This window comes from Oncorhynchus kisutch, linkage group LG4 (assembly GCF_002021735.2).
Source record: "Oncorhynchus kisutch isolate 150728-3 linkage group LG4, Okis_V2, whole genome shotgun sequence".
NCBI classification, from domain to species: Eukaryota; Metazoa; Chordata; class Actinopteri; order Salmoniformes; family Salmonidae; genus Oncorhynchus; species Oncorhynchus kisutch.
The window spans coordinates 29,762,280-29,778,918 of NC_034177.2; the positions used below are offsets into that span (position 1 = coordinate 29,762,280).

At 41.4% G+C, this 16,639-nt stretch overlaps 1 protein-coding gene across 1 annotated transcript in view; it reads right to left on the bottom strand.

Moving 5' to 3' along the window:
* The window catches only part of slco3a1a (solute carrier organic anion transporter family member 3A1a), a 52,807-nt gene extending 36,997 nt beyond the window's left edge, over positions 1–15,810 (bottom strand). Inside the window, exons 1-2 of the mRNA XM_020480731.2 lie at positions 15,126–15,810; positions 9,109–9,568 (exon numbers count right to left, since the gene is read on the bottom strand). Coding sequence (XP_020336320.1) covers positions 9,109–9,568; positions 15,126–15,269 — 604 coding nt within the window. The 5' untranslated portion in view covers positions 15,270–15,810. The remainder of the gene's footprint in view (positions 1–9,108; positions 9,569–15,125) is intronic.
* Between the last annotated feature and the right edge of the window lie 829 nt (positions 15,811–16,639).

Consider the following 16,639-nt stretch of genomic DNA (forward strand, 5'->3'; position numbering starts at 1 on the left):
ACCAGGGCATCTGGACAGCAGCATGACTGATGAAGCTCTTTCCTTTGCTCTGATGAAACTGCCCTGCCAAAGAACATACATGGGTCAGTGCTCAGTTCTCTGGGTCTGGTGAGGACAGGGGAGCAGGGCATGGTCAAGGCTGCAGACAACCTTTTAACACCAGTGCAACATGCTCTGGTCAGTCATCTTTAACTCTTCATGGTTGACTAGACTCTAACTCAAATGATAGAAGCACTAGCAAGAGCTACAAGGGAGATGACACACAGACCTTTTAAAGCATAATTCTAAGGCATGTTGAAGGACATCTTTTAGATACATAGCTATAAACATTGGCAATAAAGGTGCTGTGTTATATTGGCATCAATAAAGATATAGTAGCATAAATGAATAAAGAAACCATTCAGCTCTTATCCCTCACCTTCATCTAAATTTAAACAGAGCACTGCGACATCATTGCTTGGGTGACAAGTTAATGCCCACATTTGTCATATGTTCATGGCCACTCAGAAAGTATAGCCTTCACACAATGTGGTATCACATAAGAGACAACAGCAGAAAGCAGGTTCATACGGCGGATACAGGCCTTACTTGTGCAGCTACCCTTACATCAGTAGAACAAATCCCGTGAAACGTTTTACATGTGAAATAGCTGTGAAATTTTCACATATATTAAATGTTAACACCACCTTTTCATATGTGACATTTTTCATGTGATTTGTTCAGAAGTGTGTTCTACTGACGGGGGAAAAATTGATACAGTTACAAATCGCAATATTATTTTGCAATGATATTATAGCGATATTTTACTCAAGTATTGATTCATAAAAAATAAAAAAAACTATTGTATTTGTATTTTTAGCTACTGTAGGTAGCATTAGCTAGCGCTAGTTGGCTGTACCTGCGCCAAAACTCTGGTATTTTCATTCTATAGCTTGTTCTCCATCTTCTTTTTAAATAGTGAGTCAACATGTTTTCAGTACTTATATTTCCCTGATCAAAACTAGCTCTCATGCCCTCTCTTGTCTCTCTGTAGCAAACATACAGTACAGTGATCAAAATGTTTGGAACTTGAAATCACAATAAAAACGCAGTATCGAATCGCAATACATATAAAATTATATGAATCACAATACATATTGTATCGGCACCAAAGTATTGTGACAATATTGTATCGTGAGGTCCATGGCAATTCCCAGCCCTAGTGTGTTCTGAAAACCACATGTTTTTTCACATGATTTTTCATGTGTTTTTTTTTGTAAGGGTATCCCAGGCTTCATCTCATACAGAATCTGAGCATGAACAAGTATGCAGTAATTCTGTGTCCAGATACCCTAACAGCACACAAAGGAATTTAGTGACACCATCTAACATTTCACTAAGAGCAGCCAAACCAGACACACAACAACAAAGCTGTGCCATGGGCAGCTGTAATGATTCCTGTATAAACGATGGGCTTGCATAATCATAGTGTTGGATAACTTAAGGATAACATGAGGAATGCCCAAATGGAAGCTGCTACACATGATATATTATAGCCTATTCCTGCTTCATTGATACGGGGCACAGGAGGTGACTCACTTGCACTGCATGGTATTTGTTTTGCTTCATCAGCAGACAGCATTGATAAATGCTATCATTATGTTTAAGTAACGACAGCAGAGTCAACTAATGATAATGATGTTATACGCCCGCCCTATTTTTAATGACGACTGTTAATAATGGCTATCACTTATCAATCACTGTAGTACAGTTTGTCATTTACCAGCATGTGTGCTCTTTTGGGTACAAGGTATCCTGCTTCTTATTGTCTCAAACACAGCATTATGTGATTGCTTCCCATGATTTCATTTTCCAACATTTTCCAACGTATGTGTAATTTCTAGGCACTCTCCTGACATGCTCTCATGTTGCTGTGCATTTAGATCCAATTGACATGGTTCAGCAAGGCCACTGTGCTCTGACAACTGGTGTGTAGTTACTATAGTGGTGCCTCTGAAGCATTCAGGGAATTATGCAGCCAAGCAGGTGATGACAAGCCTGCCATCAGGCTAGTGGAAATGCAGGTCCGCGCAGAACAGAAAGATGAAGAGAACAATCTCTGCTGCCTGTTGATGAATCCATGCTGTTTATTGCCTAAGAATAAAACAAACTGGTGTTGCTAGGGCACTCTCAACATGGAGCTTATCACAGAGATGGAAAAACCCATTTAGAATCTAATCCTTCAAGATGACATAACAGAGCTGAGTTTAAGTAGCTTTTAAACATGCCCCGCGGAAGCCACTGATTGGATTCAGAACATTTTAGCAGAATGTTGACGTGTCTTTCTAGGATCCCTCCGAGGTTTATGCCACTGCAACAGAACCAAAGCTGAAGTGACATTTGTAACAGAGCTAACATGAACCTACGTTATGTAGCAAAATGTGGTGGATGCTGATACTGTAAATACAGTACTATACTACATAGATACAGTACAATATAAGAGCGAAATTGTCTTGTGAAGTGACTTGATATCTCAGGAGAGTACAGTGCATTTGGAAAGCTCTGGCTGGGCCACTCAAGAACATTCAGAGACTTGTCCCGAAGCCAAACCTACATTGTCTTCGCTGTGTGCTAGGGTTGTTGTCCTGTTGGAAGGTGAACCTTGCCACATCGGGTTCTTGGTCACCTCACTGACCAAGGCCCTTCTCCCCCAATTGCTCAGTTTGGCCGGGCGGCAAGCTCTAGGAAGAGTCTAGGTGGTTCCAAACTTCTTTAATATAAGAATGATGGAGGCAACTATGTTCTTGGGGACCTTCAATTCTGCAGATATTTTTTGGTACCCTTCCCCAGATCTGTGCCTCGACCCAGTCCTGTCTCGGAGGTCTACGTACAATTCCTTCGTCCTCAATGCTTGGTTTTGCTCTGACATGCACTGTCAACTGTGGGACCTTATATAGACAGGTGTGTGCCTTTCCAAATCATGTCCAATGAATTGAATTTACCACAGGTGGACTCCAATCAAGTTGTAGAAACATCTCAAGGATGATCAATGGAAACAGGATGCACATGAGCTCAATTTCATAGCAAATGGTCTGAATACTTACAAAAATAAGGTATCTGTTTTACATTTTTTAGAAATGTACAGTTTTGACTTAATCCTGCTTGAAAATCTATGACAAGGCGTGAGAATGGCTGTCTAGCAATGATCAACAACCAACTTGACAGAGCTTGAAGAATTTAAAAAAAGAATAATGTGCAAATGTCCATTTTGAGTTCATGCTGTAACAGAACAAAATGTGGAATAAGTCAAGGGGTATGAATACTTCTGAAGGCACTGTAGCTTGGTAAAAAGCTGAAGAATATGGATGCCTGATGAAGTGTGCAGCGGGTTCCTTTTTATTTTACTCAAGCTTGGTAAAACATGGTTGGCAAATAGGCAACATTTTGCCTTGCTAGCGAAATTGTACAGTCAGCATTTTGTCTATATCGATGCTGTTACAATTACCAAACGTTTGGTTAAACACATCCTTTATGAAACCATGATGTGATGTTTGACAGGATTGGATGCTGCAATCAATTTCAATTGCATTTATAATTTCTTTGTGTGTCAGCAAAGTTGCTTGAGATGATGTCAATTGCAACTAGCATCTGCAACAGAAATTGCATCCAAATTGCATTCGTGTAACATAGGCTTAAGAGTGCCGATTTGACACACAATGGAATTGCATTTCAAAAGGCCACATTTCATGACACCTCTCTGATAGAGCCTTTTGTTTGAACCTTATATCTTTATCAATGAAAATGCATGAAGCATTAACTGAAAAAGACAAGATCGAAAAGATCCAAGCTTGAGAGTTCATCCTATTATGACCTCCCCTCACATCTAGGAGAACGTCTCTGAAACCTGTGAAGTTAACATGATCTTCAGTTACAAGATGGACAGCAGTGATAACACTTTTCCAATCATCAAACAACTATGTGTTATAGACCCTATATCATAGAAACACAGCCTCTTAAAAAGCACATTTCCAATTTATACGTTGACACTGAATAAACTAACGTGATCCTTTCAGTCTTTATCTAGGTCCTCTCATGTTACAGGAGATTACCCAGGATGGAAAAAGCCTCAAAAGCTGTGAGAGGTGGATGGGTGGGGTTAAGTTAATGCTTTATGGAGGGAGCATCATTGCTAAGCTACAGTCAGTTCATACATGTATGTACAGTATGTTTTTGCAACCTGAGGCCCTGTGGGAAGAGCCATAGTTAGAATGAGATGGTGAAGGATCATAGAGCAGTGGGAACGGACGGATATCCTGTTGACACTAACTCTCTAATCATATTTGTTTCCTTTGGCTCAAATGACATGGAAAACAAGATCAACTCGTAAAACACAGTGTTTATCCACAGCACCACTTTCAACATCAAGTCGTGATGGTAGCCATTTCACTCCTTCCTAGACAAATCCTTTCAACCCTCAATAATACATTTGAGCAAAATAATACAATGTTCAGTGATCAACATGACTGGACCTGCAAATTCAACAGTGACTAATCACAAAACTGAAAGTTAAAAATAAATAGTAAATGCTAACATAGTTTGAATCTGTTTTATCTGCTGTTAAAGCACTATAATTCCTGCCTGGTCAACAGGCCAGCCCAGCTCTGCCGCTGAGTTAGTAGGAGTTGTTTTTCACAGAACTATGTGGTATGCATGTGCAGTCGGGCCGGTCAGACCCACCTCATGGCTGGCTGGTTGGCATTCCTGCCTCACTCTGTAATTATGGCTCCACTCCTACAAACCACTGCTCTCTCTGCTCTCTCTTCCCCATAACACACTCTCACACTTACACAGGCCTTCCACTGATGTCATCCTGTCATTACCTCAACAGTTTATCCCAGTGGCTATTTACAATAGGCTATGCCTGGGGCTATAGGTGGTGTCATTGCCATCATCACCATCATCAGTTTGTGATGAACCATATCACAGCAGAACATACATCTGAGCAGAGACTTCTACCAATGGTGTGATAGTGGTAGTATATTAGTCTAATCACCATAGTTTAATCTCACACTCTGGGTCCCACTGCACTACGAGGAGACAAGGCAATACGTTACTGTGAGCTGCAGATTAATATTCATGTCTCCTGACACATTGATGTACAGTATGAACCTGGTTGTGTCAGACTAAGAACAGACTCAAGACAGTGATAAATCCTGCCAGCAGCTTTCTTTAACATGTTCAAATAGTACATACGACTTTCTCGCCTTTTACAAGGATCACACTGCATAGTTCTGCAGGAGTTACCATCCTCTCTCACTGCTCTCTGACTGCCTATCCTACTACCAACTCTTCCTCCTCTGTCAACGGTTTCTATGCCCTTTAACCCTTGAAATGCACCGCAATGCTCCATCCATGTTATGGACAGTATGTGAGGCTGTTCTTTCAGGTTATCCTTACAGCATTAATGCATAGTAGTGAAATATAAAGAGTTAAATATGCCATAGCTAGCATGTAACATTGTTTAGGCTGGACAGATGGACAGACACACAGACTGCAGGAGACAGGAGACTAGGGGGCTAAAGGGTAATCACTATGCTGACTGTCTGTTTTAGTCAGTTAGGCTACCATAACACCAGCTATTAACCTTCATATTGTGGGCCTTTGGGATGTATTAAGCCCATATAAAACAACATATTCAGCCTTCCCCCGTGCAGGTGCTGTATGTTGAGCTTTTTGTTGTTGTTGTAACGTCTATGGGTGTGTTTGGTCTACATTCGTCAACAATAATATACTTCTGTAGGGCCTCCTGAGTGGCACAGTGGTCTAAGGCTATGCCACTAGAGATTCTAGGTTTGAGTCCAGGCTCTGTCGCACCCGGCCATTATCGGGAGACCCACTGGGCGGTGCACAATTGGCCCAGCGTCATCTGGGTTAGGGGAGGGTTTGGACGGCAGGGATGTCCTTGTGCACTAACAACTCCTGTGGTGGTCCGGGTGTAGTGCACACTGACACGGTCGCCATGTGTACGGTGTTTCCTCTGACACATTGGTGTGGCTGGCTTCCGGGTGAAGTGGGCATAGTGTCAAGAAGGAGTGTGGCTTGGTTGGTTGTGTTTCGGAGGACGCACAGCTCTTGACCTTTGCCTCTTCTGAGTCCATACAGGAGTTGCAGCGATGAGACAAGACTGTAACTACCAATTGGATACCATGAAATTGGGGTAAAGAAAAATAAATATATATTTCTGTATGTGGAAATATAGAAGCATCTACAGTATTTCAGTTTTTCGAGGCAGTGAAATTCAATGCCGTCATGCTGAATTCGGAGTGTCTTGCAAAAGTGTTTGAAAAATATTTAACAAAGGAAAAATACGGCAAATTACAACTAAAGTAAAACTTTTTCTGATTACCTTAACAATGTGTATTTTCCCTGCGTACAATGATGTGTACATTAATGAACAATCATTGAATACATTATCAGCATGTGAAAAAAAATCTTAGAGAGATTCAGACAATCTCGTCCATTCATGCTACTACAAGCACATGACATGCCCACAGCATGAGGATTAGAACGATCAGCTGAGCACATGCTCCCAACTCAATAACACATTGTTCTCCAACGCTCACCACTTGTTTTCCTCCAACTCTCCGTGCAGCTTATCTGAGGAGAACAGCACCAAATCTCCCCCTGTGCCTGCCAAACTTTAATCAATGAGAGTCCACTTCCTACTGTACAGTGTTAACAAGGCGCTGCAGTTGTGCATTACGTCAAAGCTGTTGTGTTCTATGCTTGTTTGTTTCTGTCACTTCTAGAAAAAACATAACTCGCTGTGAAAAATAGCTAGGACTCGAAACAAAGTGCATATGAGTAAGAATGAAAGTTAGGGAGGTCTACGCTGCTGGCCTAAGATCACACAAGACACTGAAGGCCTTTATCCTTGAGTTTGACCATCACATCCTAGTTACACTAACAAATATCATCTCCATTACTAATGTTGTGAGTGTTTCCGGAAGTTGTCTCCCATTCAGCCGTACTTCAGTCTGCTGTACTGCTGAGATATCAAACATGGCCACGTATGCAGCCAGCAGCTGATTCACAAAGCCACGTCGTCTCTATCCCACCAAAGGCTACTAATGTGCATACATGGACAACACGTTATGGCCATGCCTCTATCAAAACATGCCTGCTTTGAAGAGAATTGGGTACTGTATATACAGGTTAACAATGCTCTCTCTCTCTCTCTCTCTCTCTCTCTCTCTCTCTCTCTTTCTCTCTCTCTCTCTCTCTCTCTCTCTCTCTCTCATTATCAACAAATAATACAGAAGAAAGAGCACATGTTGGGCCTCCCGAGTGGCGCAGCGGTCTACCACTACCAATCCGAGTTAGATCCTGGGGTGTGTTGCAGCCGGCCGCAACCGGGAGACCATGAGGTGACTCAAAATTGGCCCAGCGTCGTCTGGGTTAGGGGAGGGTTTTTGGCCGGCTGGGATGTCCTTGTCTCATCGTGCTCTAGTGACTCCTGTGGCGTGCCGGGCGCATGCACGCTGACACGGTCGCCAGTTGTACAGTGTTTCCTCCGACACATTGGTGCAGCTGGCTTCTGGGTTAAGTGAGCAGTGTGGTTTGGCAGGGTCGGGTTTTGGAGGACGCATGGCTCTCGACCTTCGCCTCTCCCGAGTCCGTACGGGAGTTGCAGCGATGGGACAAGACTGTAACTACCAATTGGATATCACGAAATTGGGGAGAAAAAGGGGTGTAATTAAAAAAAAAAAGTTTTTTAAATAATAATTAGAATATAAAAGAAAGAGCACATGTTGCAGGGAAATGTCCAATAATCCCTCAAAGATTTATCACCTTGACAACTGTAGGTCTTCAAAGCGAGCTGCAGTCAGAGAAATGAGTTGTGCTTCATCTGACTGTGAATTATCTCTGTAGGTGGTCTCCCTCTTGCAGCAGATTTGAGCCAGCAGCCTGCATCTAGCCTAATGGCTGTGCTGTAACATGCCCTGTGTACGCCCTTCAGCCAATCCGAATGGAGTATTAAGCCATGGTGTGTAATTGTGGTCATACAAGATGGTCTCATGTTAAGATTACACACATACTGAATGCTCAATGTATGCGAGACAGCTTTACAGTTAGGCAGAAAAACATCAGTGATCAAGTGCCTTCAACAATGATGTCAAAACACGGGCCTTTACAGTATCCTTAAGGTACATTCACAAATAATAATCTGCTATTTAAGGTTATCTCAGAAAGTGCTTTGAATGCACTGTAAAACCTTGAAAAGCCACATCAGCAGTGAAATACTTGCGTGAGAGAGCAAGCCAGCTGAGTGGAGATATTTTGCACTTTAATGCTCCTTTTCCATCCCTGGCATCTGCACTTGACTGTGACTCAAGCACAAATGTAATTGAGATTATAAACCCCTCACAGATCTGCTCACCTTGCGGTCACTTAGGTCAGATTGTGCTTGGGGACAAAAGAAAGACTGAGCAGAACACAGAGAATACATTCACGCTGTATTGACTCAGAGGCAGGGATGTGTACACACTGCACCTTCCCGCAGTGAGACAAACACAACCACTGTTAGTCCTTCCACCATAAAGATGTACCAATTTAAGTAGTCTTGTGAATCCCTTAGCGCTGGAACAAATTCATTTTGAAATGGTAGTGTGATAACAATGTCCTTATAATAAATATTATTTCAATATATAATATATGCCATTTAGCAGACGCTTTTATCCAAAGTGACTTGCGTGTTTATATTTTTTAAGTATGGGTGGTGCTGGAAATCAAACCCACAATCCTGGCATTACAAGAGCCTTGCTCTACCAATTGAGCTATAGAGGACCACACAAAATATTTTGCCATTTTGAAGCTACTTTCCAGTAATTCTACACAGTTTGTCATGGAGCTGAGAGACAGTTTTTCAGTTTTAAAGCTAATTTCCTACAATTCTATGCATTTTGCCATAGCTCATGTTGTGTTCCTCTTCTTAGACATTACAACAAAACCAATGGAAATGTGCCCTGATTGCCCGGTTTTGAGAATTCGTAGGTTCTCCCTAATTTATTATTATTTTTTTATTTTTTTTACGGCGGACCCCTGTATTCATGCATCTACCTCACTTACCTATATACAGAGAGGAGTCTTTCCTCTTCACATGGTCATCTATGTAGGACACACCCAGGGGCTGAACTGGGGTGGCTCCAATCCCCAGCAGCATCTGGGCCCCAATCAGCAACAGGTACATCATGTTGGTGTTGGCCTTGTTGGAACACATCTCCTCTATGTACTGCCCACCATTCCTGGTACTGTTGGCGCACCCATTCCTGCCCACCTCAGTCCTCCATGTCTGCCCTGGCTGGTACTCGTATTGTTTGGTTAGAAACTCCGGCAGTGCTGACAGAAGAGCTCCTAGTGCCATGACGATACCCCCACAGCCAATCAACCTTGGCCGGTGGGCTTTGGCCCCGAAGTAGCTGACGAATAGGATGAGAGCCAGGTTGCCAATCTCAAAGCTGCTGGCGATCACACCCACGTCGGCACTTTGGAGATTGAATCGTCGCTCCAGGGTTGTCAGGACACTCACCTGAGAAAGCAACAGCGGAAGAAATATGTTACTCATAAAAGGCAATCATAACTAACATCACAAAACTGATTAACTTTGTAAATGGCAGGGCATCATCATTATGAGGGTGAAATATGACCAGTCTTAAAGCCTATTGCTTTCACACTAGCTGAGAATAATGTCATTGAGAGGAACATGAAAACACCTAGCTTACAAATAGCAACTAAATAAATAGGTTACAGTTTTACCATGAGTAAGAAAATTAGAATCACTTGAAACATTTGATGCATTTGAATGAATGGCCTTCGGTATAAGGAATAGCATCACAGATGCATGCAGTTGACATTTAAAAACAAATAGCCAAGACTGTAGGCCTAAACATTGAGAAAATAAATACATTTGTATTTAGGGTATTTTTGAATTCCGATTAAGTGTCATATGATTTTGGTTATTAAAGAACAACTTCATATAAGTCTAATTAAATGTTTCTATATTAAACTTCTCTGAAAGAAGTGATTCTACCAAAAGTAATACAAAATAATTACATAAAACTCTATATATTGGAATAATAAGGGTTAACGTGCCGAGGGGTTTCCAAACTTTCGGTATATGCAAATGAGAGGAAATATGATATTATTTGCATGGTGGAATTTTGAATCAAGTAGCACACAGACCGCAAGAGGGTTTAGAGCAGATGAGAGAAATGAAGCACGGCTATGAAAATACCATGTTATGGAGGTTGTGTCCTTTTACATAATCCCTTTCCTTTGGATCTACTGACTCACAGACCTCTTCAGATGTTTCTCATTGTGGTCTGAGTAAAATCCCGTTTGCCAAGATCCATCCCTGTCTTTCATTAGCTGGGCACTGCAGCACTTACTCCCAAGGCTTTATTGAAAGTGCCTTCTCCCCTAACGCTCACTCTCTCTCTCTGAGTTAATGGTGCAGCATTTAATGCAAGTGAAAGATAAGAGCATAACACTGTCTCCAGATAGAAGCTGGGGCAACAGGGGATTTTGTCTCCCCTCTGCCATTGTTGGTAAAATACATGGAAGTCAGACATTATGGATTGCATTTCAGTTCATAAGATAAGATCCTAACTCAATATAATGATCAAATTGATCTCCATTTCATTTAGAGTTTCTTCATGTGATATGCGCTCCATCACAGACTGTAATGAAAGCAGACAGTGAATGACCAGTTTTTTTTTATAAGGCACTGATTTCAATGATGAACGCAACCTGAATGATAAAAAACAACTTCACACAGGCTCAGGAGGACTGTACATAGTTTGATAGCAATGACCTTGGTGAATCTGGCCAACTGAGTCTTCTGTTTTTGGTACAAGAATATGGTTGAAGCCCAGCTACCTGCATTGGTTGCCTCCTAGTTGGTGATACGGAACACCCCCAACTAATAGGGTAGAAAGATTCTTAAAGAACATAGCCAAAAACAACCACCCACACATTTGTATCAACACTGTACAGGCAACAACGATGTATAGAAAGACCAAGACAAGACTCTGAAACAGAAATGTATGGAATAAACACAAATGCTCTACCATAAAGAAGAGGGGCAATATCCCTTACTCTGCAGGAAGTATAATACACTGCCTATTCTCAAATGTGTGTATCCTCCGATTTATCTAATTTTGCATGCAGCATCCTCGTCTGCCTTTACTTCAATTGGTAAGTATTGCCTGGAAGGATTTCACAACAAATAATGTGGGTTTGTAATGTCTGAGAACCAACTGCTGAGCCATATCCCACTCGTCACATTTTCACAAATGTATCGAACTATTTTCAGATGTGTCCCAAAATGCCCTTGAAAGGGCATGGTCCTGTTCCATTCCCACAGCAATGTCAAACAGACTAATAGGCTAAGTTAAGCTCCTCTAAGGACCATTGGAGACAGGAAAATAGAAGCTAACGTAGATGCCAGCAGGAAAAATGATATTTTCTCTGTGATTACAAAGTGACTTAAATTACATTAAATGGAAGGTGTGATTGAGTAATAACTATACTAATACAACTAGCTACACTTTGATTAAATGTGAACACAACAACAGGATGATCAATGTAGTGATGTCATCCTTTGCACAAGGCCTATTATTTTAAAATGTTTTATTCTCCTGAAACTACAGCTCAGCAATAGGGATGCTATGGGTGTCCAAAATGGGCTTGCAGTCTCATCTGAGTTGCCAGAGAATGTAATGTGGCTTCCCAGCAATACTGGAAGCTTGAAGAGTTGGGTTGGAAACATCACCATTTGCTCCTGTCCTCAGAGCCCATTCCAAGCCAATGCAACCTGCTCACGGCACAGCTGGAGCTCTCAGCACTCAGCAGACACCAGCACAGACTACTGAACTTCCACCTCACCACCACACCACAGCAGAGGAATGGCAGCCAGGCCAGGTAGACCATGTCATGTCATCAACTGCCCAGGCCAGAATCAGGCAGCATTTGGACTGACAGCTTAGTGAGCCCTGAAAAATGCAGTGAATTTAGAAGAGTACCTGTCCCCTAAATTCCAATGCACTCTGCCAGTAAAGCATTTTACTAAAGAGTAGGCACAGCATTCCGAGATACTCAATAATTGACAAAAATATCTTTAGTTCCAGAAAGAAGAGTAACTCTGGCTACAGTAAGCTAGTTAAAGATAGACATGGAACCTTGAACCAAAAACTAAACAGTCAGTCACGAAAGTGTGTTTATTTATTGCAGCATGGTTACAATGCAAACCTGTCTGGTTGCATTTTCGTGGACAATGTGACTGTCACCTCAACATTACCTCAGAGGAACCAAGCCCCACACAGACATCCCTTTTTAAACAGGAGGATGAGGCTTGTGTAAGCACAGTATGAGACATAACAACAGCCGATTGCTAAATAAAAGTGTTGAAGTGCATCTCAGGTTCCTATTCTGTATAGAAGCCCTTTCAAAAGGACAATTCAGAGTCAGCCAGAGGTCTTTTTCTGACAAAATCCTATCTAATTCCAAAACCTGAAGTTGATCCCTTGGCAATTAAATATTTCACTGACTGTCTGTACTCTCTAAGCTTTACCAATCTGCAAGTTGCAAGATTGGAGACTGCATGGTAGTAACAACAAACTTTAACTAACACCTAACCTGAATGGATTAAAGTCTCGAAAAAGTTGGTGTCTAATTATCATAATCAACTATTAAGCTGGGTTTGAAAATCGAATATATGAGGGAAACATTATAAAATACATAGATAGTTCAGCCTGTTTTCCCACGAGTAGGTGGAGCACATAACAGGAAACACATTCACCACTGTCACTCATTACCACAACATAGAACATGGGACTGACTACAAAAGCTGAAACCACATTCAGTTGAATTTCCGAGAACTGAGAACTAAAGGTAGGCCTACACACCATTTCCAGATACTTCTCAAAATGAACTAGGGAAGCTGACAGTCATATCACAACCCCATAGCGTTGAGAGTAATTGTCCATGCAGGTATGTGCACTGACTGTTTACCCAGAGACTATGTTGCCTGGAAAAGAGCCCATCCACTGTAAGCTGCTAACGTGGAGCAAGAGCATAGGCCACGACCCCTGACTTCCAGGCTGGCTGCCTGGCAGCACAAAAACACTTTAAGTAGCCTCATCCTATCATGGACACAAGAGTACCTCTGACAGGAGAACATTTAATGAGGTCATGACAGGGTCATCAACTTGTCCCTGTAGCTGGAGCTGGTGCCTGGTTTCCAGCCCATGCAAATGGAGCAGGTGCCATGTGAAAGAGACTACCTGTGCTGACGACCATAGAGCATGCAGAAGGCCTGTCCTGTTTGCTTAGGCAAGTCATGCACTTCCCTCTCAGATCCATCATTGGAAAATTCCTGCCTGAGCCCCAGAGTATACTTTACAAGCAGACATACCTGCTGAGTGACTAGCCTTCAACCAACTCATCTTTGCTTACCAATTTAAAGTACACCCTTTTTAGTTCAATGTTTGTTAACCTTCTTTAGAATAACCTCCTGAAAAGTGTAGTTGAAAACATTTACATTCTCAAAGTGAAACAGGGCTTTAAATGGCAGTTCTACTGTAGGTGTCAACATTTGAGCTAAACTAAACTATAAGTGCCTATGTATAAATGAGGACACAAAGCCATCAGTCCCATGGAGGCACTACTGCAGATGTGCCATATTCCGTTTCAACTACATTTTAATCAAATGAGACATGACTGAACCAATTATCACAGAGGAGTACTGATAGAACCATTTCTTCCACTGTGACTGGCAAGTGTGTACATAGCAGAGACACATCACAGAAAAATGACTGCAATGTTCAATCCAAGTGAGAGAGAAAGGGTGGAGACTACTGGGTCTAATTTCACAAGAACTTTACTTCACATGCACGTATTGTTATAAAGTTAGTCAAATCAAATAGATTTAAGAAACATATATAACAACATGTTATAAAAATAGAATAAAGAGATTGAAAAAAAAAATGAAAAAAAGTACCAAGTATGTGGGAAAACATTCCACTCAATAATTTGGGGTCATTAAACTCATTATCAAAAGCAGGATGTGATGGATTCTCGTTAATTGTACTTTTGGCTTAAAAATCCAAGTTCTCTCCTTACAGGGGAAATTCTGACTGTATACCAACATGCCATGAACATTCCCATGGCCAGGAGGAGGCTTTCAGTTCAGTGCTACAGAATAGATGACATGTTCCACTCCAAATAAGGCTAAAGCATTTCAGTTTACATCTTTGATTCCCCTGGGAAGTGGCACTAGCCCATCATGTGACCTAAAATAACCTACTCATCCATCATTTGTTGTTTCATTTGATATGAGAACTGTGGTAAAAAAATGTTGATCACCACAGGACTAAAACAATGTAAAAGCCTTAACCAAGTAGGCCTACAGAATATCAAAACCATCAAGTTTGAACTAGAGATAAGAGTTGAATAGTCTTGCCTGCTCATCTTAATCAAGATAGTATTGCTTTCAAGCCTGACACTGATATTACAGGTAGGGACCTAACATTTCACTCATCTACATCAATAAATGGTGTTATTGCAGTACATTACACTACTGTATATTACAGCTATAGGAGCCCTTTGCCGCATAGACTTCTACCAAGTCACCGGTTCATTCTTGTCCTCTATGGAATCTGAATGTTGTTTTGGACAATTGGAGTATTTAGGTGCGGCATTAGGAGATTAAATCATCAACAACTGTTTTGTTGACAGAGGAGAAATATGCTATGTTTGCTGTTGAGAAACGGTCAATGTTCAACTGCAACCAGACGAAAATGTGTTGCATCTCCCAGATGTGTATGGGCACTGGCTACTGCGTATAAAAAAACGGTTTGATGTCAAGCCTTCTTAAACCGGTTAGCTACACATTATCTCATTATGTCACAGCTGTTACACGTTTCATGACAGACACTTTGCTTACACGCACACTACTGCCACGGATATAGAGTTATAGCTAAGATAAAACGGCCCAAATACTAAAATGCATATAAAACATGCGTCTGGCAAGATGTTCTCATGAGAGACATGACAGACAATGACACAGTTTAAAATGTTTCACTCACCAGGTAGGCTCCAACAGTGCCTTGTGCCAGCATCAGGGCACATTCCGATATCAAGAATATCTTGATGTTTGAGAAGCATGATGACTTTTTACGGATGCTCTCTCCGGGGCTCCTGTCGGAACACATTTGTTTTTTCACCTGCATCCTTTTGAGAAGCTATTTTGTATCACAGCGAGAAACGAAAGCCAGAGGGTAACCGGCCAGCCCGGAGATAAACATAGAAGACACCGACTATGTTTCCCCTGTAGGCTACATTCAGTGGGTGTCTGACGCACGGTCTCGGTCTATTTTCTCTTTCAACCTATGCTTTACATCTTACAAACTATGACTGTAAATATAAAGCCAGACTCCAAAAGTCTTCCACTCCACAAGCTTTAAAAATTGCCACTTCGTCGAATAAGACACATGAACTCACCGACGATTTTCTCATATGCATACGAGAATAACAGACGCCGGGTTTTCTCTCAAATAACATGTTTTACGAATCTTGACGCTCGTTTACGAATGTTAAGCGTAACAATGCATAGATTCTAAAAATAATCGATAAGAACCTTGCCACGGCGTCGCCGCTCCAGCTATACTTGGCATGGTCCTTGTAGCCTGCTGTACAGTATGCGAGCATACACTCACTCCCTCCACCACTTGTGTAGCCTACTAGTATGTTCTGAGTCCGCGCCTCTTCCAACCACTAAGAGCCGTGGCCTATAGTGGCGATGTGTAGCATGCACCATATTCTAAACTGACTTGCGTTCGAATAGACTCTCTCTCTATAAAACATACACGTTGATATAGGGAATATGTTCATTCTAATTTATAGGCCTATTTAAAATAGTAATCATTTCACATAGAGCCTAAAGTAAAAGGGCCATTTCAAGATATTAGCAACACACTGTGTGTTGCTATGGATTACTCAATGTTGTGAACAACATGATTAAATAAATGGCCCACATGATGCCAACAATTACCGTAACAAATCCTTCCTGTATGATATACATGCACACATTAAATCATCCATCCTAATATTCTGTTTGCCCACATAACTGAGGTCTGAGATGATTATATTCGTTTTAGCTTAGTCAATGGTCTTTAAGTGAGAAGTAGACAGGACTGAGGACCATGACCTTTTGCCTCGACATGATATCACAGCTGGTCTTCTATGAGCAAAAAAATACTCTCTTATCTGACACTCCAGCAACCTCTAACTTCTACCTTTTTACACTGTCATTATGTGTACCCGAGCCCCCAAGCAGTGGACATCCGTGTGTCCAACAGAGAGCCATATGACAGGTGATAATCTACAAAGGGGAAATATATAGTAGTTTAGTGTTTGTTTTTCCATAAACCTGGTCAGTATAACTAGTGCTTGTTAAAGGGATAGTTCACCCAAATTGCAAAATTGTACATTAGTTTCCTTACCCTGTAAGCAGTCTATGGACATAATTAAACCATAGCAGTTAATGCTTTGGTTTAATTTCCCTGCCTTTGTTTCCACATGCTAAAGTTTTAGCATTTAT